This window comes from Larus michahellis, chromosome W (genome assembly GCF_964199755.1).
Source record: "Larus michahellis chromosome W, bLarMic1.1, whole genome shotgun sequence".
NCBI lineage: Eukaryota > Metazoa > Chordata > Aves > Charadriiformes > Laridae > Larus > Larus michahellis.
Window position 1 is genome coordinate 18,284,325 of NC_133929.1, and position 23,937 is coordinate 18,308,261.

The 23,937-nt window shown below is 54.5% G+C and overlaps 1 protein-coding gene across 4 annotated transcripts; it reads left to right on the plus strand.

The window, feature by feature from the left end:
- Positions 1 to 421: 421 nt before the first annotated feature.
- Positions 422 to 20,645, plus strand: LOC141735558 (dnaJ homolog subfamily B member 5-like). 4 transcript variants are annotated; one of them, XM_074568538.1, is made up of 5 exons: positions 479 to 664; positions 5,613 to 5,687; positions 11,106 to 11,350; positions 13,693 to 14,291; positions 14,607 to 15,208. In XM_074568538.1, the coding sequence occupies exons 3-5, from the start codon at positions 11,140 to 11,142 to the stop codon at positions 14,703 to 14,705; spliced, it is 909 nt and encodes a 302-aa protein (XP_074424639.1). In that variant the 5' UTR covers positions 479 to 664; positions 5,613 to 5,687; positions 11,106 to 11,139; the 3' UTR covers positions 14,706 to 15,208. The 4 variants fall into 4 exon arrangements, with proteins under 4 accessions (XP_074424636.1, XP_074424639.1, XP_074424637.1 ...); XM_074568536.1 differs by lacking the exon at positions 14,607 to 15,208 and adding an exon at positions 18,652 to 20,645 and having other exon boundaries at positions 538 to 664; XM_074568535.1 differs by lacking the exons at positions 5,613 to 5,687; positions 14,607 to 15,208 and adding an exon at positions 18,652 to 20,645 and having other exon boundaries at positions 422 to 664.
- Positions 20,646 to 23,937: the final 3,292 nt, after the last annotated feature.

Sequence of the window (23,937 nt, forward strand, 5' to 3'; positions counted from 1 at the left end):
CCCTGGGTCTGGGAGCCCCTAGCCCTCACACAGCCCCAGGACCCACATGAGCACCACAGAAATGCTCCTACAGGTCTCATGCCCTGCCCCATACAGGCGGGAGACATGCCCTCAGCCCACTCTGACCCACTAGAGCCTATGAAGCCCCCACCCCACATGGAGGCCAGCCGCATACCCACTCATAGTTATGGCCCCAATCCTAGCCCCACACCCAGGCACGAGGGGGAAGAACTTGACACTCAACATCCCAGTGACACCACAGCCTTCCAGAAAATTCCCTGGCCCATCCCACCGCTATAAACAGCCAGCGCGGCGCAGCAGGGCGGGTGCCTGACCAATGAGAGCGCCCTGAAGGGGTGGTACCGGCTTGAACTTCCCAATGGGCGGTGGCCATAGGGAGACGGGGCAAGCCAATGAGCGCGGCGTGATGGCTGACCCACCCACACCCATACCCTCACACCCCCCGACCCAACGGGGTGGGGCACGGCACGGCACGGCACGGCACGGCACGGCACGGCACGGCACGGCACGGCACGGCACGGCACGGCACGGCACGGCACGGCACGGCACGGCACGCACGCACGCACGCACGCACGCACGCGCGGGCGGGCGGGCGAGCGAGCGAGCGAGCGAGCGGGACTCCCCTGACGGGACAGCGCAAGCGGTGAGTGCCGGGGCGGTGGCGGCCCTGCCCCACTGCGCTGCCCCACAGCCTGTCAGCGGCACTGGCGTCTCGGTGGGAACGTGGGCTCGGCCCCTCCGCCCCCTGCGGTGACAGTGTGCCCCACTGGGGCGGGGGGGTCAGTCCCTCTGCCCTATGGACTGACAGGGTGCTGCTGAGGGGCGGGGGGGGGGGGTCAGTCCCCCTGCCTTATACGGTGACAGGGTGTCGATATAGGGCTAGGGGGATTAGTCCCTCTGCCCTATGGGGTGATAGGGTGGCTCTATGGGGCTGAGAAGGGAGGTTAGCCCCTCTGCTCCCATGGGGTGACAAGGTTTCCTGGTGGGGCTGTGGATCAGGGTTAACTGCTCTGCCCTACCTAGTGACAGGGTGTCCCCGTGGGTCTGAAGGGGGTGGGAGGAAGGGGTTAAACCTCCCCCTCCCTGGGGCATCCCTGTGGGGCTGGAGAGGGTGGTGAGATGAGGGTTAACCACTCTCTCCCCTCCTGCTTTGGAGGGAGTAATGTGCCCTGTTGGAGCTGTGTGGTGTGGCCAGGAAGGGGTTGAACACACACACTCCCCGTTGGGGGCACCAGTGTATCCCAGTGGGGCTGAACCAGGTGGTGAGGAAATGGGTAACAAGCAACTTCCCCCCAGGTAACAGTAATGGGGTCAGAGGGGCCAGCAAGGAGGGGGTTAACCTCTGTCCACAATCGAGGCGGGTGTGAACCCCTCCCCCACGAAGGTGACAGCTTCTCACTGAGCCCCTAAATGGGACACTGGGGGGGGGGGTATGGGGGGGCTTGACCTCATCCCCACACCAGTGGGGGTTAACACTCCAGTGTGGCTGGAAGTGGGGGACCCTATATGGGGAGACATTGAGTGGGGCTTGACCCATCCCCAGGTAGGCTCGAATCCGGCCGTGCAGGCAGAGGCAGTGAGGGGAGGGTTAACCCAGTCCCCACGAAGGTGTCTGCACCCCAGTGGGGCTGTCGGTGGGGAGGGGGAGGCAGGCAGGGGGTGGGGGCTGGGGAGGGGATGATTCATTTCAGGTAGTCATGACATTGCTGCCTGGTTCCCTGTGGCTGCCAGGCGGCACAGGCACTGGTGGCTCTGCCTGCCCCAATGCTCAGAGATCCCTTCTGTTTCCCTGACCAAACCTGGGATACACTGCCATGCTGGCCCGGCCATCCTGCTTTTCTGGAGCCGCACCGAGAGTTATGCACCCACCCCGGCTTGCCAACCCCGATGCTCAGCTCTCAGCGTCCCACTGGACCCCAACCCCTGGGGAAACAGTGGGTAGGGGTCTGTCACCTGCCTGGTGTTTTGCTTGCCAAGGGTGGGATGCAGGAGCCGCCTGGTGATGTCCTGGCTACGGCTGCCCTGTTTCGGTGGTGGGCATCCAGAGAGGATGCTCTCTACGGCCCTTGAGTTATGGTGACGGACAGGGGAGACATGGTGGCATTGGATTTCCTTGGCGTGTCTGAAGGTGACTTCTCAGAAATAGGTTTTGCACTGCTGGGCAGGGAGAGCTAGGAGCCCGCAGCTGGCGGGCAGCTCCAGACACTGGGTGGGAGCATGGTGGTCAGACCCCTTCTTCTGGGGGGATCAGTGCCGGCACCCAGGGAGGGGGACACAGGGACCCCTGCACATCAGAAGGGGAAAACCAGGGAGGTGCAAGCTGGTTAACACAACTTTTTCTGCCTGGCAGATCACTGCTACCCTACTTTTCTTCCTCCCCTATTAGCCTTGTGGGTGCACAACCCTGGGTGTGAGCAAGTAATTTCTGGGGACCCCAGGGGCTCCTCGCTCTTGCTACTTGGCAGCAGCAGAGGCTATGTGGTGAGCGTGATGGTAACAGGGCAACTGGGGTCCAGGCACCTTGCTGCAGCGGGGTGGGAAGTGCACAAAGGATGTCAGCTCCCCACACCACACTGATGCCTGCTCACCCACAGTCAAAGCTGTTTCAGAGCTGTCCTGGGAGTGGAGGTTGGAGCCAGCTGCAGCCACCAGGCTGGAAAGGAGTTGCCTTTTCAGTGTGCTGGAGGAGCCAGAGGGGGAGGCTCGCCACAAGAGCATTGCTTGGCGGCAGCAGCATCCTTGTCAGGAGCTGGCACCTTTCTCTCCTCCATCCCCCTGCCACTCTCTGGTGCCTCCCATCTGGGCACACAATGGTGCCTTCGGACAACCGTGATGTTTAAAATAAAACTAGAGCCTTTAAAAATGACAGCTTGGACTCTGAATGTGTTCATAAAGTTTTGGTAAGTGGGTTTCTGCTTCTCGCCCTCGTTACCGAGGAGCGATGTGCGATGACACCCAAGGTGCCAATTGGTGCCCATCTCCAGTGCATGGCATCCTGCAGTGACCTTGCACCCCAAGACAGAAAAAGATCTCCCCAGTGCTGCTGCCTGCATGGGTTTGTTCTCTTACATGTCTGCTGAGCAGAGGGATTATGTCAAATGATCACTATTCAGCTGGCACGCTCATCCAGAGGTTGCATGGGCGGATGTCATGTGCAGGGCTGTAACAAAGATTTATTTTTTTATTTAATTCTTGTGGTTGCAAGAGGAGGATGGAGGCTGGGCTGTATTGGCAGGGCCAGCCCCAGCTGGGGAAAGTTTGTGGTTTTCTCCACAGCTGGGTGGCTGCAGCTTGTCCTAAGGCATCCTGGTTGGAAGGGTGAATGCAGAAATTGCTTGCCCACCTGAAACCCGCCTTGCGACACCTTCCCCACTGCTCCCGAGGGGGTTAAATGGGAAGGCAGGAGAGGATGACTGAGCAGAAGGGGGAGAGGAGAGGTAGTGGTAGCAAGGTGCAGCTGAACCCCTGGGAGGTGTGAGGGATGGAAGGAGGCTCTTCTGGGACAGAGTCGTGTTTTACCACTGCACATATGAGTATTGCCTCCGGAGCGTGCTTTAGCCCACCAAGTCACCTGCTGGTGTCTGGTCCTCACCAGCACAGTAAACTGCAGCGCGGGGCTGAGTTTCAGCAGAGAAATTCCCCCTTCCCTGAGCCCAGACAGACAAAGGGCTCCCCAAGCTGGGAGAGCATCACCCAGCAAGCATCCCCACCCCAGCCAAAGATACCTCAGCAGTCAAGACCAGAGATCTTGAGGGGGGCGACAGCATTTTGATGGGGTGAGGCATACTTTTGTGGGAAGCACCATGGTGTTTTGGATGGGCAGGGTGGTCCCAGTGGTGCCCTCAGATTGGGCTGTGCAGGGTCGGAGCTGAACACTGTGATCCCTGGAGGGAAAAATTGAAGGTTTGAGACCTCTGCATCTCCTGAGCCGGGGTACAACGGGGTTGTCTTCAGTGCTGCCTCGCTTGCCCTTGCTGCAGGAGGGTTGGCATCATCCAGACAGGGACCAAATCCTGGTCCTAGTTGTGGGGAGCCCCTGCCCCACACCAGAGGCTGCTGTGGGGTAGGGAGGTGCTGGGGTGACCTTTGGTGGGGGGATCGACAGGTTACCTCTCAGACCTCCCCTCCCTCATTGCTCGCCCCAGGGTCTCCTGCAGCCCCCTGGCCCCACGGGGAGGGCAGATGGGGAGGTGGAGGCAGGCAGGGGGTAGAGTATCCCCTAGCACCTGTGTGGGCTGGGTGGCAATGGTGGCTCTGCACGGGAGCTGGCGGGCTCCTGCTGGGAAGCCAGTACCAAAACGTGCTGGCATTCAGGAGCTGCCACGGGAGACACTGTCAGATGCTCTTTACGCACACAGGGACCTTCTGTCTCTTATGTGCCCCCCTGGGCTGCCTCACACATCTTCAGGTACCCCCATCTACCTTCTGCGCCATCTGTGCCCGTCAGCCCTTCTGCATTGGGTACTTTAGCCCTCCTCCCCACTTACAGCAAAGTAACCGCTCTGCAGCTGGGGAAAAAAAGAGCAGAAGTTGATGGTTCAGATCAAGGAGGCCAATTTCCAAGCCCCTGTAGCAGCTATCCAGCTGTAGAGGGGTTATTGCCAAAGACATGACCCAAGGCAAGCCTTGGATGCTTGGGATTGATGCCAGGGGCTCAGTGCAGCACTGTGGATGTGCACCCCCGGGGGTGCCCAGCCACCCTCATCTGAGCTGCTGGGGGGGGGGGGGGATTGGGGGAACATCTGGTAACTTGTATGATGGTGAAGGAAAGGGCCAAGGCTCACACCTGATGTGGAAATCCATCTGCTGGAGGGACTTGACTGGCTGGGGCTGCCCAGGGGTGTTTGGAGCAAGGATGGGGTGAGAGGATGAAACCTGGACCATAGCGGGGAGCAGGACATGAGCACAAGGACTTAGCAGAGAGCAGCAGGTCTACTGGGGGCAACACCTGGAGAAGAACAGGGCCAGGGGCAAGCACCAAGCTGTGCTGTGTGAGGCAGGGCACGGCAGGCCAGATTTGGGAGGGACAGGATTTTGCCATCAGAAAACTGAAGGGCAAGAAGCAATGGGAAGTGTCGTTGGAGGAGCGTGGGGCTTGCTCAGCCTCTGCTCAGAGGAGCTGCTCTCCTGTCTCCTCCAGCTGCTCTCTGGGTTTCCATTGACCCCGCTGGTGTTTGCTGCTCCAGCTGCGTGCCTTGGGGATGAATTAATCGACCATCCTTTTCCTTCCTTGGGTTACAGCCACCAGGTTTTCCATGCCTTAGTATAGGCATGGCCCTGGAGTAATGTGCCCTGTTACATAGTGGCCATAACTGAAACCTGGTGGGACGTATCCTGCGACTGGAATGTGGCAATTGATGGCTTATAGGCTGTTCAGAAGGGACAGGCAAGGAAGGAGGGTCGGAGGTGTTGCCCTCTATGTTAAGCAAGGGATAGAGTGTGAAGAGCTGTCCCTAAAGAACAGCCAAGAGGAAATCAAAAGCTTATGGGTAGAAATTAGAGACCAAGGCAACATGGGGAACCTTGTGGTTGGTGTCTACTACAGGCCACCTGATCAAGGGGAGCCTACTGATGAAGCCTTCTTCCTCCAGCTACAGGAGGCATCGTGCTTGAAGGCTCTCTTCCTGCTGGGGGATTTCAACCACCCTGACATCTGCTGGAAAATGGTGAGCTGTAGACAATCCAGGAGGTTCCTGGAGTGCCTCGACAATAACTTCCTAAGACAGGAAATAGACAGCCCTACCCGAGGGGATGCCATACTGGACCTCATAGTCACCAATGCAAATGAGCTCATTGGGGATGTCAAGATTGGAGGCAGCCTGGGCTGCAGTGACCACGCACTGGTGGAGTTCACGGTCCTGAGGAATACGTGCCAGACGAGGAGCCTAGTCAGGACCCTGGATTTTAGGAAAGCAAACCTCCAGCTCTTCAAGGAGTTAGTCAATAGGACTCCTTGGGAAATGGTCCTCAGGGACAAGGGGGCAGAACACAGCTGGCAGATCTTCAAGGATGCTTTCCATAGAGCACAAGAGCTCTCGATCCCCAGGTGTAAGAAATCAAGCAAGAAAGGGAGGAGACCAGCATGGCTGAGCTGGGACCTGCTGGTCAAACTAAAAGGCAAGAAGGAACTGCACAGGCAGTTCAAGCAGCATCAGGTGTCCTGGGAAGAGTATAGGGATGCTGCCCTGTTATGTAGGAATGAGGTCAGGAAGGCCAAGGTGCAGCTGGAGCTGAACTTGGCAAGGGGTGCTAAGAATAACAAGAAGGGCTTCTACAGGTATGTCAGCCAGAAAAGGAAGGTTAAAGAAAGCATACCCTCCCTGATGACCAAGAATGGCAAACTGGTAACAAGAGATGAGGAGGAGGCTGAGGTTCTCAACAACTTTTTTGCCTTGGTCTTCCCTGCCAGCCTCTCTCCTCATGCCTCCCAAGTTGAAGGACCACAAGATGGGGACCTGGGGGACAAAGTCCCTCCCACTGTAAGTGAAGACAAGGTTCGTGACCACCTGAGGAACCTGAACATATAGACGTCTATGGGACCTGATGAGATGCATTCCAGAGTCCTGAGGGAACTGGCTGATGTGGTTGCCAAGCCACTCTCCATGATATTTGAAAAGTCATGGCAGTCAGGTGAAGTCCCTGGTGACTGGAAAAAGGGAAACATTGCACCCATTTTTAAAAAGGGTAGAAAGGAGGACCCTGGGAACTACCGCCCTGTCAGCCTCACCTCTGTGCCTGGGAAGATCATGGAACAGATCCTCCTGGAAGCTATGCTAAGGCACATGGAAGACAGGGAGGTGATTCGAGACAGCCAGCATGGCTTTACTAAGGACAAGTCCTGCCTGACCAACCTGGTGGCTTTCTACAATGGAGTGACTGCATCAGTGGACAAGGGAAGAGCAATGGATATCATCTATCTGGACTTCTGTAAGGCCTTTGACACGGTCCCCCACAACATCCTTCTCTCTAAGTTGGAGAGATATGGATTTGATGGGTGGGCTGTTCGGTGGATAAGGAACTGGCTGGATGGTCGCATCCAGAGGGTGGTGGTCAATGGCTCAGTGTCCAGATGGAGAGGGGTGACAAGTGGTGACCCTCAGGGATCCGTACTGGGACCGGTGCTGTTCAATATCTTCATCAATGATTTAGACAGTGGGGTCAAGTGCACCCTCAGCAAGTTTGCCAATGACTGTGTTCAGTTCTGGGCCCCTCTGTACAAGAGGGACATTGAGGTGGTGGAGCGTGTTCAGAGGAGAGCTACCAGGCTGGTGAGGTTTCTGGAGACCAGGTCATATGAGGAGAGGCTGAGGGAGCTGGGCATGTTTAGCTTGGAGAAGAGGAGGCTGAGGGGAGACCTCATTGCCCTCTACAGCTACCTGAAAGGAGGTTGGAGAGAGGTGGGTGTTGGCCTCTTCTCCCAGGTGAATAATGACGGGACCAGAGGAAATGGCCTGAAGTTGCGGCAGGGGAGGTTTAGATCAGACATTAGGAAGAATTCCTTTACTGAAAGAGTGGTCAGGCACTGGAACAGCCTGCCCAGGGAGGTGGTTGAGTCACCATCCCTAGAGGTATTTAAGAAACGTCTAGATTTGGCACTTCAGGGCATGCTCTGAAGGGCAGAGATTGTAGGTTGTTTGTTTGTGGGGTTTTTTTTTTTGTGTGTGTGTATGGTTGGACTCAGAATCACAGAAACTTCAGAGTTGGAAGGGACCTCTAGAGATCATCTAGTCCAACTCCCCTGCTAAAGCAGGATTGCCTAGAGCACATTACTCAGGACTGCATCCAGGTGAGTCTTGAAATTCTCCAGAGAAGGGGACTCCACAACCTCCCTGGGCAGCCTGTTCCAGTGCTCTGTCACCCTCACTGTAAAGAAGTTTTTCCGTGTATTAGAATGGAACTTCCTATGTTCTAACTTGTGCCCATTGCCCCTCATCCTGTCACTGGGAACCAATGAAAAGAGTCTGGCACCATCCTCCTTCAACCCACCCTTTAGATACTTATATGCCATAATAAGGTCTCCCCTCAGCCTTCTCTTCTCCAGGCTAGAGTCCCAGCTCTCTCAGCCTTTCCTCATAAGGGAGATGCTCCAATCCCTCAATCATCTTTGTTGCCCTATGCTGGACTTTCTCCAATAGTTCCCTGTCCCTCTTGAACTGGGGAGCCCAAAACTGGATGCAGTATTCCAGTTGTGGCCTCACCAGTGCAGAGTAGAGGGGCAGAATGCCCCCCCTTGACCTACTGGCCACACTCTTCCCTATGCAGCCCAGAATTCCGTTGGCCTTCTTGGCAACAAGGGCACATTGATGGCTCATGGATAATTTACTGTCTACCAAGACCCCCAGATCCTTTTCTTCAGAGCTGCTTTCCAGCAGGTCCACCCCTAACCTGTACTGGTGCCTGACATTCTTGCTCCCCAGGTGCAGGACCCTACACTTGTCCTTGTTGAACCTCATTAGGTTCTTCTCTGCCCAGCTCTCCAGCCTGTCCAGGTCACGCTGGATGGCAGCACGGCCCTCTGGAGTGTCAGCCACCCCTCCCAGTTTAGTATCATCAGTGAACTTGCTGAGGATACACTCTGTCCCATCATCCAGGTCACTAATGAATATACTGAACAAAATTGGACCGAGTATTGACCCCTGGGGGACACCACTGGTTACAGGCCTCCAACTGGACTCTGTGCCGCTGATCACAACCCTCTGAGTTCTGTCACTCAGCCAGTTCTCGATCCACCTCACTGTCACCCCATCTAGCCCATACTTCCTCAGCTTCCTAATGAGGATGTTATGGGAGGCAGTGTCAAAAGCCTTGCTAAAGTCAAGGTAGATGACATCTACGGCTCTGCCCTCATCCAGCCAACCAGTTATAACATCATAGAAAGCTATCAGATTGGTCAAGCATGATTTACCCTTGGTAAATCCATGCTGACCACTTCCAATGACTTCCTGTTCCTCAACGTGTTTGGAGATGACATCCAGAATGAGTCGCTCCATTACCTTCCCAGGGACAGAGGTGAGACTAACCGGCCTGTAGTTCCCTGGCTCCTCCTCCTTGCCTTTTTTGAAGATTGGAGTGATGGCAGCCTTCCTCCAGTCCTCAGGCACCTCTCCTGTTCTCCATGACCTTTCAAAGACCATGGAGATTGGTCTAGCAATAACACCTGCCAGCTCTCTCAGCACTCGTGGGTGCATCCCGTCAGGGCCCATGGACTTATGAATGTCCAGCTTGGCCAAGTGGTCTCTGACCTGGTCCTCCTCAACTGAGGGAAAATCTTCCTCTCTCCAGACCTTTCCCCTTGCCTCCAGGGTATGGGATTCATGAGGGACAGCTTTAGCAGTGAAGACCGAAGAAAAGAAGGCATTCAGTAGCTCTGCCTTCTCTGTGTCTTCTACCACTGGGGCACCCGTCTCATTCATCAGTGGGCCTACATTTTCCCTAGTCTTCCTTTTTCTATTGATATACTGGAAAAATCTCTTCTTGTTGTCTTTAACTGCAGTGGCCAAGCTGAGTTCTGATTGAGCTTTGGCCCTTCTAATTTTCCCCCTACATAGCTTTGTTATATCTTGATAATCCTCATAAATTGCCAATCCCTTTTTCCAGAGAATGTAAGCTTTCCTTTTTTCCCTGAGGTCCAGCCAAAGCTCTCTATTTAGCCAGGCTGGTCTTCTTCCCTGTCTGCTCATTTTTCGAGACATGGGGATGGCCTTCTCCTGTGCTTCTAAGAGCACCTGCTTGAAGTATGACCAGCCTTCCTGGGCACCTTTGCTCTTCAAAACTGCCTCCCAAGGGACACTCTCAACCATGCTCCTAAACAGGCTAAAGTCTGCCCTTCGGAAATCCAAGGTGGCAGTTCTGCTGGCTCCCCGCCTTGCCTCACCAAGAATTGAAAATTCTACCATTTCATGGTCACTGTGCCCAAGACGACCTCCAACCTTTACATCCCCCACAAGACCTTCTCTGTTAACAAACAGTAGGTCCAGTAGGGCACTTCCCCTAGTTGGTTCCTTCACCAGCTGTGTTAGGAAGTTGTCTTCCACACACTCCAGGAACCTCCGGGACTGTTCCCTCTCTGCTGTGTTATATTTCCAGCAGACGTCTGGGAAGTTGAAGTCCCCCACAAGAACAAAGACTCGATGATCTCAAAGGTCCTTTCCAACCATGAAGATTCTATGATTCTATGACACCAAGCTGAGTGGTGCGGTTGACAGGCCAGAGGGATGGGATGTTGTCCAGAGGGACCTAGATGAGCTAGAGAGGTAGGCCCGAGCAAACCTCATGAAGTTCAACAAGGCCAAGTACAAGGTCCTGCACTTGGGTCGGGACAACCCTCGTTATCAATACAGGCTGGGGGATGATGTGATAGAGAGCAGCCCTGGTGAGAAGGACTTGGGGCTAGCTTGTCAGGCTAGAAAGTGGTTTTTTTAAAAGCAAATAAAAAAAACGCCCCCCACTATCACAAGATGTTTCTGTCTAATGGCTTCATTCTCTCTTTGCTAAATACAAATTATGTCTCTCACATGCTGGAGGTGAATGCCAATTGCTTTCAGGAATAAAATGTTTGAAGTTCCTTTAAGGTGAAGGCAGCAGTACGGTCCCTGCAGCTGCTTTCAGCTTCCAAAAACCTGCTGTTATCACCTGGCCTCAAGTCCCAGGTCCCCAGCTGGGAGAGAGCCAGGGGGGAAGGGGGGTGACGGGACATGCCGGCAGCTACATTTAGACATGGCTCAGCCCTCCTGGCTCGGCGGGGGGGTGGATGGGATGGGGATGCGGTCCTTGCCTGACGTTAGCAGTGGCGTGGTCTGTATAATAATGTGGTGCCCTGGCTCAGGCTCTCCCTCTCCCCATCAGCCTCAGAGATGAGTCTCCCCATCCCCATTGTGGGGCTCAGGGAAGTAAAACCGGAGCCAGGGCACATCCTGGCACCAGGGCGCTGACCTCTGGCAGAAAGTGTGGACTTGAGCTGGCTCTGGTGCTGTTGGCTGGTGGGACGCTGGGAGCGGCAGCTCTGCAATAAGTGCGTGTCAGTCCGATCCCCAGCTGCCCGAGTGTGATATTCACCTTACAAAGAGCTGTATTTCTGCTTTCAGGAATAAGTATTCGGCTCCCAGCAGCATCGTCATCATGGGGAAGGACTATTACAAGATTTTGGGCATCCAGTCTGGTGCCAATGAGGATGAAATCAAGAAAGCCTACCGGAAAATGGCCCTGAAGTATCACCCCAATAAGAATAGAGACCCCAATGCCGAGGAGAAGTTCAAGGAGATTGCGGAGGCTTACGACGTCCTGAGTGACCCCAAGAAACAAGCTGTTTATGATGAGTATGGTGAGGAAGGTAAGGGGACAAGCACTGCTACTCGAAGGCAGGGGTGCTTAGTCCAAATAGGTTTTTATAGGTGAGGGAGTTTTTTCACACCCTCAGTGCACCTGGAGTTGTCCTGGTGATCCATGCCTTCCTCCGAAATAGGGCTGATAGCCGCAGAATCAGGGAGAGCAAAAGCTCTGCTGATGCCAGAAATCACCTCTCAACCTGCTCCTCCCTGGGCTGCTTGATTTTTCCACCCTGCTGGCCGGGCTCTCCCTACCCTCTGCCCCAAAGCCCAGCAGCTGTCTGAGACGATGGAAGTGGAAGGAGCTCACCTCCTGGGTCATACCTGGGGTAATTTGTTAGCAACCTTTTAATTAACCTAAATTTCCCAGTGGGGAAGTATTGCTTTTGCCTGCATTTCCCCCTGCATTTGGGCACTGGTCCCACTGTCCTCCCCAATACAGGCTGATCTACAGGATTCAAAGCTTTTCTCAATTTAAGTAAAAGGTCTTTTTTTGAAGCAAAGCAGCTGCTGTTGTCTGGGGGTTGGCACAGAGGAGGAGAGCCATTCCACCGCAGGTGGCCTTATTAGTCAAAGATGGAAGAGCACAACCCCATTCGAGGAGAGTGCCAAATAGCATCTACATTAATCAGCCCAGGGCTTGAGTGCTTAAAAGAGCAGGAGGTCTGGCAGGAACAGGCTGCTGGGTGGAAGATGCAGCCTGTCTTGTGGGGCTAGTGGGCAGGTGCATCCCTTAACAAGCCACCAGCAGAATTAACTAGTGGTGGGTTAATTCTCGACCCATTAGTTATGCCAGGGCTATGATGGATGCACCCAAGCCACGTGATTTGCTGTGGTGTAAAATGAGAAGAGGTTGTCTCAAGTGGGAAACCAGCCTTCCCCTGGAGGTGCCACTGAAATTGGACCCTGCTTGGACTGGCATCATGGGATTAAAGGTGAAACCTCCTGGCTGTACAGTCTGTTAGGGACAGAGGCTCTTCAGTTCTTGGTGAAATCCCCATTGCCAAAGACAGCTAAAATAAGAGCGAGTTAAGGAGGGAGGGAAGAGCAGCCCCCTCCTCACAGTGGGATGGGGAGTACCAGCAAAACAAAACCCCGTCGGCGTTTTGGGGAACCGGCCCTGATCACACACAGAAAGCCAGGGCAGAAATGGGATGAAAAACGTGAAAAGGTTTTGTGGCTGGAGAGAGGGGGACTGAGATGCCGCTGAGATGGCTAGACCTGTCGCAGTACAGGGACTGCCATTCACCTCCCAGGCAGTGACTTCCAGACCAGTCATGGTCCATGGCCCCACACACCTTTCATTTCCCATCAGATGCCTTTTTTTTGGAGCAGTATGGCCTGGGGATCGGCATTTCGAGGGGCTTCTGAGTCCCACATGCTGGGGTGGGCAAGGTGAAGTGAAAGGTCCCCCCACCCCAGGATAGAAACTTCATTGATCAGAAAAGATCCCCAAACTTGCCCGCTCTGTGCTTGTCCCACTCCTATCTCCTGCTGCAGGGGGCTGGCACGAGGGACAGCCCATCAGAAATAGCCCTTCATTGTCACCGGTGTACCCTGAAAATAGTCCTTGAGCTAGGCTTGGCTTAACCCTTCCCGGGCCCTCCTGGTCAAAAATAGCCTTGCAGAGCACGTGTGACCTCTTTGGAGGCCACTTGTTGTATGCCTTGGCTGCTTGGGACTTTGGGGGTAAAGTTGCAGTGACGTAAGGCCCTGCCCAAGGTCTGGCAGGGGAGTTTCCCACAGGAATGGTTGCCAAAAGATCCAAACCTTGAACTTACCTGACATTTTATACAGTCTGTAAACAGAGAGCTGTATCCCTCCTGCTGTGTGCGAACCTGGAGGTCTGCTGACCTCCACCTGCTCTGCCACCAAGAGTCATGGTCGTTCACTGAGCTCAAAGCCTTTTCTCACATGCTGGACGTGATGCTCCTGGACTGCAGCCATTGGTGCAGCCCAAAAGACAGAGCTATTTGGGCAGAAGGGAGCCTGCCCGTGGGGAAAAATGGAGATGGGCCGGTCAGGAAATGTTTTAAATGAAAAGGCCATGAATCGGGTGGAGAGAACCAAGCAAGTGCTCAGTCAGGGTAGTGGGGACAAATCCTGAACAGCTTTTGAGCTTGCTGGGTGTAGGAGCAGGACTGCGTGTTGTGGGTTGGGGTGGTGCCTTCCTGGCCCATGGTCTCCACAGGTGGCTGGGCTGGAGGGGGTGACCTGCACCCCCAGGAGCTGCTGGAAGGGCTGCCTGGAGCCAGCAGAGACCATGCTCCCATGTGGAAAGTATGGTCCCAGCACAGCGTCCGCCCGCAAGGAGCGTTAATGTCATGTCTTCCCCCTTCTCTTCCAGGTCTCAAAACTGGAGGTGGCTCTTCAGGTAGCTCAGGGAACACTTTCCACTACACCTTCCATGGAGACCCCCATGCCGCCTTTGCATCCTTCTTTGGAGGCTCCAACCCTTTTGATATCTTCTTTGCTAGCAGCTGCTCACGGGTGTTCAATGGTTTTGACCAGGAAGATATGGATATTGATTATGATGATGACCCTTTCAGTGCCTTCGGTCGGTTTGGCTTCAACAGCATTAACGGGGTTCACCGGCGGCACCAGGAGTTCCTGTACACACAGAGAAAGGTCCAGGACCCACCTGTCATCCATGAGCTCAAGGTGTCCCTGGAAGAGATCTACCATGGTTCCACCAAGAGGATGAAGATAACCCGCAGAAGGCTCAATGCTGATGGCCGGACCATGCGGACTGAGGACAAGATCCTAAACATTGTCATCAAACGGGGTTGGAAGGAGGGAACCAAAATCACATTCCCCAAAGAAGGGGACGCCACCCCAGACAACATCCCTGCTGACATCATCTTCATCCTCAAGGACAAGCCTCACTCGCACTTCAAGAGGGATGGGACGAACATGATCTACACTGCAAACATCAGTCTTAAAGAGGTGGGTATCAGTGGGAAATTCAGTGGGATGGGAGGTGGTGCTGGGTCACGGCACATGTCAGCCAAGGAGTCAGTCCCTGTCCTGGGCTGATGAGGAAGGACCAGGTAGGTTGTGAGAGACATGAGCAGAGACCTCTGCAGAGAGGAGCTGCAGAGACCAGCTCATGCTTGGTTTTGGAGATGCTCAACCTCTGTGCCAGGTGTAGGACATGAGTGCTGCAGTCTCTTCTGAACATGCTTTGCTTCTTGAGCCAATACAGGTGGTATTTACCCATTTTCTCCCTTCCCCATATGTCTTGTCCTTCTTTTTTTTTAGTGTATTCACATTTGGAAGAGAGCCCAGATCCTCTGTAGGAACAAGAGAAAACCCAAGTTTGCTGGCATGAGTTTGGTCCCTGCTTGTTCTCATAGATGAGCCTGCTATGGCTTAGGTACTGTCCAGGATAGCGCTGGGTACCTCTCCCCACGGACAGAGAGCAGAGTCATGCAGAGAAAGGTGGTACCTCGCCCTTGCTGAGCAATGCTTTAGCCAAAACCAGCTGTTTTCTTTGGTTCTGGCTTCCCTAGATAAAGAACCAAATAAACGAAATATTCAGGTAGTGAGCAAAACCCAACATGTACAGGCTGTCAGTCCTGGAGGTCACAGCAGAGCTGGATGCATCAGAGCCAGCAAGCTGCGTGAAGGTGGGAGAGGAAGGAGAGATTGCCCAATGTCCTGGTTTGAGGTAAAACAGAACCAACTTTCTGTTCAGTAATTTTACTTCTTAGCTAGGCCTCTTCTGACTCTCTGAAATTAACAGTACAAGATGTGCCATTCACCGCCGCTGCTGTATAACTACCTTTTAATAAATCCCAGCTGGCAGCTGCATTTAACATTGACTTTTTGGCAGCTGCCATTTGCTGTTCCTTTCAGACTGTAGACACTGTCTGTCTTCTTAATGAGCTGATTTTTTTTTTCTGAAGACAGATTTATGTTCTCAAATGCATTTAATAGAAATAAACTCAATGGGTCAGGCCTGGGGGTAGGGAAACATGAGCTCGTTAGCGTGTCAGCAAGTCGGGAGAGCTTTGTGATGGCTCTGCATCCCAGCTGGGGCTGTGACCGGGTATACTGGGAGCAAGGGGCAGCCACGTGGGTCAGGCAGATCTGGGTGCTCCTGGAGCAAAAGCATATCAAGTTAACCTGCAGACTTAGGAGTTGAATTTCCTTCACGGTGTAAAGTGCAGAGGTTTATTCCTGTGGTAGCTGGATCCCCTGGCCATTCCAGAAATACTCAGGAGAGGTTGCCTTATTTATAGAGTCATACATGCCATATCTCAGATATTTCCTTCTGTGCATTCCCACATCTGTAAAATTAACCCCAAGCTGGCTGTCCTGATGTCCAGACCACGTTAGCCCAGGTTCACACACTGCTCAGGCCGGAGGGACTCTCTCCCAGAGTTGTCCTTTGAGCAGCAAGTGGAGAAACCTGCTCTGGCCCCGCATGCTATTGCACCAGAAGTGCTGGTGCTGGGCCCATGGAAGCACCGGCTCTGCTGTGCTGAGCGACTCCCCAGCTGCCTCACACACACAGGGCACCTGTGATCTCCATCCAGCTGCCCGTGAGCAAGGCATGCATGCTGGCGTTTGGTTTGCACAATGCAGTCACAAAGAGAAAATGATGGAAATTGCTGGTCCAGGTAAATTCCTTCTCTCTTTGAGCTGGACTGTCTGGTCTCTGTCCTCCCCCTCCACAAACCCAACGTGCTGGGTGTCCTCAGGGAGCTGCTGGCCTGGCTGCCATCAGCAGCCTGCTGCTTGCCAGAGCAGGGTGATACTTTGCTGCTTTTATCTTCCATGAGAAGAAGTAGCTTAAGTGCTCTGGAGCACAAGCAGATGCTGGGAGCTCCCCGACTCCATATGCCACCATCTCTGTATGTGACAGAGTGCCTCATAGTACAACCTCTTCATTACCTGAGCCTATGGCTGTAGCCTTGGGTGCTCTCCTTGCACCCTTCCTCCTTGCAAGTCTGCCTTTTTTTAGCCTGAGCTTTAGTCTTTTCTGCTGCCACAAGAGCAATACAGCACGGTGTTGGCAGGCAGAGCTGGCAGGTGGTGGGTGCTGTGACCTGACTTGTGACCATGCTGGAGACCCCTTGCCAGCACCCTGGCTGCCATGGGGAGCAACACACCTGGTGCTCAGGCTGGGGGCAGTCAGGAGAGCATCCTCCTCCTCCTCCATCCCACAGACCCCTCCGCAGAGCAACCCGGGGAGGCAACACCCTCCCAGCACTCACATCCTGGCCCTGCTGGGTGCCATGTCCACCCAGACAGGGGTGGCATGGGGTGGTTGCTGCCTTGGTGAGCGCCGCTGCCTGGCTGCTGCAGAAGCCAGAGGTGTAAGAGGGCTGCCTGCCTAATGCCTGCCCTCAGCAGCCACCTGCTTTGCATCATTTACCTGGAGTCACCTTCCTCGAAGCATCTATGTATCAACGCCCGGCTGAGATGCAACCGGTGGTGACATTCCCCGCCCCCCCCCCCCGGCTTTGCTGCGAGCAGAGGAGGACCTGCCACTGTCCTAGATAAAGCTTAGCTTTCACAGTGCAGTGCAGAGTTCATCTATCAAATCCATTATGATTTAATACCTAGGGATAAACTGAGCCTCTTTCTAGGATGCAGGGTAGCTCCCATGGTTACTGGTGTTACTTCAGCAACCAGTTTCCCAAATGCTGGGAAAGTTGGGCAAGAAGAATGAAACACAAGAACATATGGCGGAAGAGCCATCACCTCTGGTTCTTGTGTCTTGGCTTTAGGAAGGAAACATTAAGATCCTGTCTGCCTTCACTGTTATTGCCTGCTCCTGCTTGCATCCCTCCGCTTGCCTTGTCCACATGTGCCCATAGGGAGTTCCTGCTCTCTTTCTCATTTTATGGCTGGAGATGTCCTTTTCCTGACACACGTGGACTCATGCAGCCCTCCATGGTGCATGATGATGGGCACCAACAAGCAGGAGGGTTCCAACATCCTTGGGTGAGCATGGGGCAGAAATGTATTGACATGGGGAGATCATCCTTCACTTCCCCCTCAACCTGCTGGAGATCCAGCCAAGCGCTCATTGCTCGCATGGAGCTGGCAATGGGCATCCTCCTGCAGCCAGAAAAGCTCTTCCTGGGAGGAAGCTCCTCCCTGTGCAGAGGAGCTGTGCAAGGAGATGGCCTCAGCTCTCCTGTTCTCCGCTCACTGGAGCCCAAGAGCTGGCTCTGGCACAGGTTCCACTGTGATGGCTCAGCTGCAGAAGCTGCAACCGTTGGCACTGAGCCAGTGGCCAGCATGAGAAAAAGAGATGTTTCTCCTGCTCTGACACCAGAATCTTTTCCTGGGAAGGGGGATCCAGAACATCCTCCCATCTACCCTGCTTGGAGGGGTGAGTGCTTTGCATGCTGGGCAGGAACAAGCCTGTGCCAGCCCTCTGCTTGGGATGCTCGAGACTATACCCCTGCAAACCCCCACCCCACCCCCCCCTCCTCCCCCCAGAAGCATTGTTCTCCCTTGCCGAAAGCCTGGAGATGATCCTGCCCACATGTACACCAGAGCTGTCTGAGTTATTTAAGGATACAAGGGTTTTCTTGCTGCATTCCCACGTCACGTGACTCACTAATGCAGGCTGGCTTGTGGCTGCCGTGGCACCCACCACCCCGGCTGCTGATGGGGGCTGGGGTACAACGGGGTGGCACCCATGAAACCGGCTCTTGGCTTTGCAACAGGGACTGGCGATGGGGACCAGCCCCTCTGGGGCCTCAGCTTCCAGGAAAGCTTATGGCCACACCATTGTCCCACGCCGGCATAACCTTTTGGGGGCTGTTGGTTGAGGGGAGTGGGACATGGGCTGTGCTATAGATAACCCCCAGCACCGGGCAGAGCTGCTGGGCTCCGGAGGGTGACAGCTGATGAACCACGGTGGCATCCGATGATCTCAGCTGGATTTTCAGCTGCCTGAAGTTGGGCAGCGAGGCTGGGGAAGGGAAAGGGCTAAATTTAGCCTGTCTTGTTGCTGAGAGTGGCCAGGCGCTTGCTGGTGGTGCCTCCCGGGGAGCCCAGGAGATGGGGGGGGTGTCCTTCCCCCCATGAGGCTGGGGCACCCCACTCCTGGGGCACCCTTCTCCTGCATAGCTCCTGCAGCCCAGTTTGGCTGGCACCAGTACAGACCTGGGCTTGCACTGGTGAGCATGAACTGCACTGATCATGGGCATCATTCAAACAGAGCCAGGCAGTTTAACCCTGGGAGTAGCCGGTGGGGGGATGGGGTGCAGCGGTGCAGCTGGCGGGGATGATTTTGGGTGGCAGCCCCATCTGACAGTGTGTCCCCCTCTTCTCCCCACAGGCCTTATGCAGCTGCACTGTGAACATTCCCACCGTTGAAGGGCGGGTGATCCCACTGCCCTGCAATGACATCATCAAGCCAGGGACAGTGAAGAGACTGCATGGGGAGAGGCTGCCCTTCCCCAAGGCCCCCAGCCAGCGAGGAGACTTGATTGTGGAGTTCAAAATCCACTTCCCGGACAGAATAGTTCCCCAGATGAGACAGATCCTCAAGCAGCACCTCCCGTGCTCCTAGAGTCCAGGGACTCTCCTCCAGGCAGCAATACTCCAAACACGCATGCCGCAGCATCTGGCCTGCATGGAGCAGAGGTGCTAGAGCACTTTCAAATGCAAATACCCCCCCACACACCACTTTCCTTTCCCAAAATTCCCATCCAACCCATGCCACCCCCCCCCATCCCTCTTGGCCCATTTTCTACTCTGGCAGTGGGGAGGCTTCTGCCCTGCCCATTACAGCTCTCCTGGCTGCCAAACTTTTTAATTTTCCCCAGAGGTCCAGCTTTTCCACCTTGCACAAGCAAGCGGCATAGGCCCTTTGCCCAGGGAGGTGCATCATGTTCTGGGTTTTTATGTCACCTGCTTTTCAGGCCACTTTTCCCACAAGAGGCTGGACTTGTTGGGGTTTGGCACAGTGTAAATAGGATTCTGCAGGACTTCATATCCCCACTGTTAGCTTTCTCTTCCCCTCTTTGATACTTACTGCTGTTCAGGGTCCCAGCTGTACTGCAGTGCAGAGGAGACTGTCCCACACACGTAGGGCAGAGAGATTGCTCCTGCCCATGGTGGCCCCCTGGAGCCTGTTTCTAATCTGTGACCAGGGTACCGAGTCCAACCACAGTCCGCTCTCCTGTGCCAAGCCTACAACTGAGCCTCAGCTGTGCCAAACAATGGAATATAAAGCACTTGGGGATGGTCCCATCCAGCCTGGTGCCTTCGGGCAGCACCTGCCTGTACCCTCTGCCTGGAGAGCCCCAGCAAGCAGGAGGAGGGGGGTGAAAGCCCAAGGTGGAGCTTTCTTGGTCAGATGTGTTGAGTTTGCATTGATGGCTTGGGTTTTTTTTGTTGTTTTTTTTTAATATGCATATATAGAGAGAGCTCATTAGATAAACTGCCTGTTTTGGGGTTCCTGGAGTGGCACACCATGTACGTGCATGCGCGCATGCACATGTACCACAAACCTGGGTGCAAAAGCAGAGCCAAGCGTGAGCAGAGCTGTGGTTTTCACTAGCGTTTGCGTTCAGCCTTCAGGATTTTACTAGGAAGAGAAATGCACGGTTATATTTTTCTACAGGGATAATTCATTCAGGAGATATTTCTGGGCGTTAGGGTGGAGCTGGGAGGCACATGAGGCAATTTGGCTTTGTTTTTAAATGCTGTATTTTTTTTAAAACCTTTGGATTTCCATTAGGAGAATTTTTATAGTTCTTACCTTTCTTGGCCCACTCTGCCTTGTGCCAGATTTTTTTCCTGGGAAAGGCTCCTATGGAGCAGGAGGCGTGTTTGACCTGGCTTTGTACTGCTCCTCTTCCACTACAGCACCACTGAGAAAACCTCTGCCAAAATATTCCCCCCATGATAGGAGTCCTTTTTTTTAAAGAGGAATCACTGACTTGAAACAGGGGGTCCTTTAGAGGGGGTGTGGGGTGTGCAAGTGTGGGGTGTCCGTTGGGGCTAGGTGCACAGCTGTACATTGTATCATATGAGGCAGGGAAGCCAGCTGGTGCTGCAGTTCTGGCACAGGGTGAGGAGACCCATTAGGCACTGCTTGCTTAATTTATCACCCTGTTTGACTGGCAAGGGTGTGCCACTGGTCCCTGTGGAGTTTGACATAGAGAAACCTGGTGGACACTGCTGGAGCGAGAAGACAGGTCAGCACACAAATGCAAGCTGCTTTGTTTTTTTCCGTTTCGATGAGACGTGAATGTTTTAGTGTTGGGGTTTTTTTTGTAATTTTTTTATTTAATGTCAGTATTGAGAGAAAAAATAAAGTATTTTAAAAAATATACCTCCTTGGGGTGTGTTGTAATGGGAGACGCTAGGGCTGTGCTTGCCCTGGCCTGGGCGCAGGCAGCAGGGCCAAGGAAGGGGCTTGGCCCCCCCACCGGCACCAGGGGGAACCCCATCAGGGCTCTGCAACCCCTTGGGGTTACTGGGACACAGCTGACACAGGCAGCAGGAGCAGGGGCTGGCCAAGGAGGGTCTGAGAGTGATGGGGTAGGTTGGGACAGTGAAGGGGAGCTCCTTGATGGTGGAGGCTGCCTGAGGGGGCTGGAGAGACCTTGGTACCCAGCTCTTCTTGGAGGGGACCTATGGCTGGGCAAGAGGCAGCAGCACACATTGTACTCAGGGACATTCCCACTGATACCAGGAAAAATGTTTGCCCGTAAGGTGCCAAGCAGGAGCAGCCACAAGGGCAAGCAATGCGAGCAAAACTCACAGGCATTGTGCCTTGGGAAGGGCCTGAGTAGAGGCTGCCAAACCCCAAATGGGGGGACATGTCTCATTGCCCTCTCCCAGGCAAGAGCTCAGGGCCATGACATCACCCCACAACAAACTAACCCCGAAGCCCACACAGCAGACAGGGCTGGGAGCAGCTAAGGGGCTGGACAGACTGGGAGGGAGCAGAGTCCACACAGGCACCCCCAGCCATGGGGGGGGGCAGGGGATGGCCATGGGGAGGGGAGGTCCTTGGAGCAGGAACACTCATGGGGAAGGGATGTCCATGAGGCAGGGGATACCTGTAGTGGAGAGATGCCCGTGATGTGGGGATGCCCTTGGGGCAGGGTTAGCCATGGGGGGCTGATGCTCGTGGGACAGGGATGCCCAAGGGGAGGGGATGCTCCTGGGACCAGGGACACCCATAGGGCAGGAACGCCCACAGAGATGGCTCATAGGGTGACCCAGACTGGGATAGGGGACATGCTGAGCATGGTCACTGCCTGCCCTCTGCTGTCAGGAGTGCCCTGCTGAGCCCGTAGAATTTTGGGGTGCTTCTAACACCGTCTTGGCTGGGGTGGGGTGGAAATATGCCCCATCTTGCACGCAGCTATGGCTGGGCTGCACATGGTCCTCTGTGGGGCCTGGCTGTAGGAACATGGCTCTGGGGTCATACGGGGAAGCCTGGGGGGGGGGGGAGGGCCACAAGGAGATGCCAACCACAGCAGCAATAAAAGGGCTGCCCTCAGCTGCCCACCTCACTAATCCTGCTCCATTCAGGGCAAGTCACAGCTGACAGCACCTTCCTCGTGCCAGCTCCTTTGCAGCTGCCCAGTCCCCCCCAGCAAGGTGCTGGGCAGGAGAGGAGTGTGCCGCAGGAAGGCTCTTGCCCATGCAGGTACCAGGGATTGCTGCTGCAGGGGTGGCCCCTGGAAAAGGGAAGGGGCTGGGGTCAAACCCAGTCCCTGGTGCAGCCTGCTCTCCTGGGGCTGCTAGTGAGTGAAGGTTCATGGGGGTGAGGGGGCCTAGCTAAGCTCCCTGGCTGCTGCAAGTGCTGGTTTGGTGGATACCCTCAGGTTTACACAGCTCCAGCACAGTGCAGACACTCTCAGCACTTCCATGGGTGCTGTCCCCACCAGAAGCCATGGCCCAGAGAGAGCAGGGCAAAAAGATGAGGGTTTCCAACCCTTGTGATGGATTAATTTGCAATTAGGAGAGGTGGCAGGGAAGGCTTTGGCCTGCTGGGGGCTGGGAGACACACACACTCCCTACCATTTCATGCTTTGCTTGCCCCAGCCTCCACAGCACACAGAGACACCAGGGTGGGGCTGCTGGGGGCTTGCTGAATGGTCACAGCCCCAAACTAGCAGGAAGAAATCCACCACCAGAGCTGGGGAAGGCTTTTGGAAGAGTCCTGGAGAGCTCCCGTCATGGGTGCAGAAGCTTTCCACATGGCTGAAAGTGTCTGGTTTCTGGTTTCCTCCATGGCTGGAGCTGCTTCTCTCAGGATTGCACTGATGAATAAGTAGGACACAATGAAAGCAAAGCCAACATCTGCATCCACCCTGCTTGGAGGAGCACAGAGCAGCAGGGAGAAGTGCAGGCGGGGAAGCAGCCCTGGAATAAAGATTGCCAGGTGCCAGTTATCCCCAAAATGGGCTGGTGTGGGGCAGGGGAAGTGCCAGCTTTCCCTGCTTGGCTCTCCTGGCCCCCAGGAGTCTGCCTACAAGAGGGACAGGCCATCCTCAACCCTGCTGTCATAGGAGACAACGGCCAGCATTTTCTCTGCAGCACAGAACAGAGGTGGCATAAGGACAGGGCAAGAGTGGTGCTGGCAGGCAGACGGCTCTGAAGTAGAACAGAGTACCTGAGCAGGGGCTACCCACCCTCCCCAGGGGCTTATATGTCTTCTTACCACAGCAGGAGGTTGTGCTATTTAAAGTGTTCCCAATTTCAGTATTTTTCTCCCCATTGCTACACCCAAGCCCTGTTCTCATGGATAGTCCCATCCTTCTGCCATTTTGAGATGAGACTCACCTCACCTGTCTCCCCTCTCTCCTTAAATCTAGCCAGGTTGATGAGGCCCTCCTAGATCTGCCAGGCTTTGGGGATGAAACTCCCACTGCCTAGGCACTGCACAACTGCTGTGGAGGAGGTTGCCCTCTCCACTGTGGCTCAGCCCCAAAGGCCTAGGGCACCCTTCTGCCACACAATCTGTATTTAAGCCTCTTTGCAGAAATTCTCAGTTATGCACATGCACCCCCCAAAAAAAAAAGCCCATAGCACATGGCCACTCTGTGCATCCTATAGCCATTGCCTCAAACAGGCATATTTGTTTGAACCTTCGGTTCAGTGCTGGGCCATATCTAGCCTGCCACACCGCTCCGGTGCACGTGAGGGCTTCTCTCATATAAAACACTGAAGTATAGCAGTAGCAGATTTTTAAGTTCAGAGATGGGAAAATAAACCAAAGAGCAAGGCAGCAACCTGTAAGTGGAAAGGAAGGATAAGAACCATGATCAGAACCAGACTACTGAGTATGAGGCACAACAACGGGCTGGCCAGCAGCAGAGCGCCATACCTGTCATCAGAAACCCACGATGGTGCAGAGGAGCCAAAGCAGCAGGAGACCCCAACAGCTCAGGGCCACCATTGGAGAAGCAAGAGATAGCTACTACCAGGCTCTCTTACTTGGTGCTTCCTGCCAAATTAGGGCAGGGGAGAGAGATTGCCAAACCCATTTCTTCTGTTAACTTGGGCTAAGAGGCATAAGAATGAAGAGCAACCTCAAATGCACCAGGGAAGCATGCATACAGATGGGCTCCACCAGACTGAGGAGTGCTCAGATAGC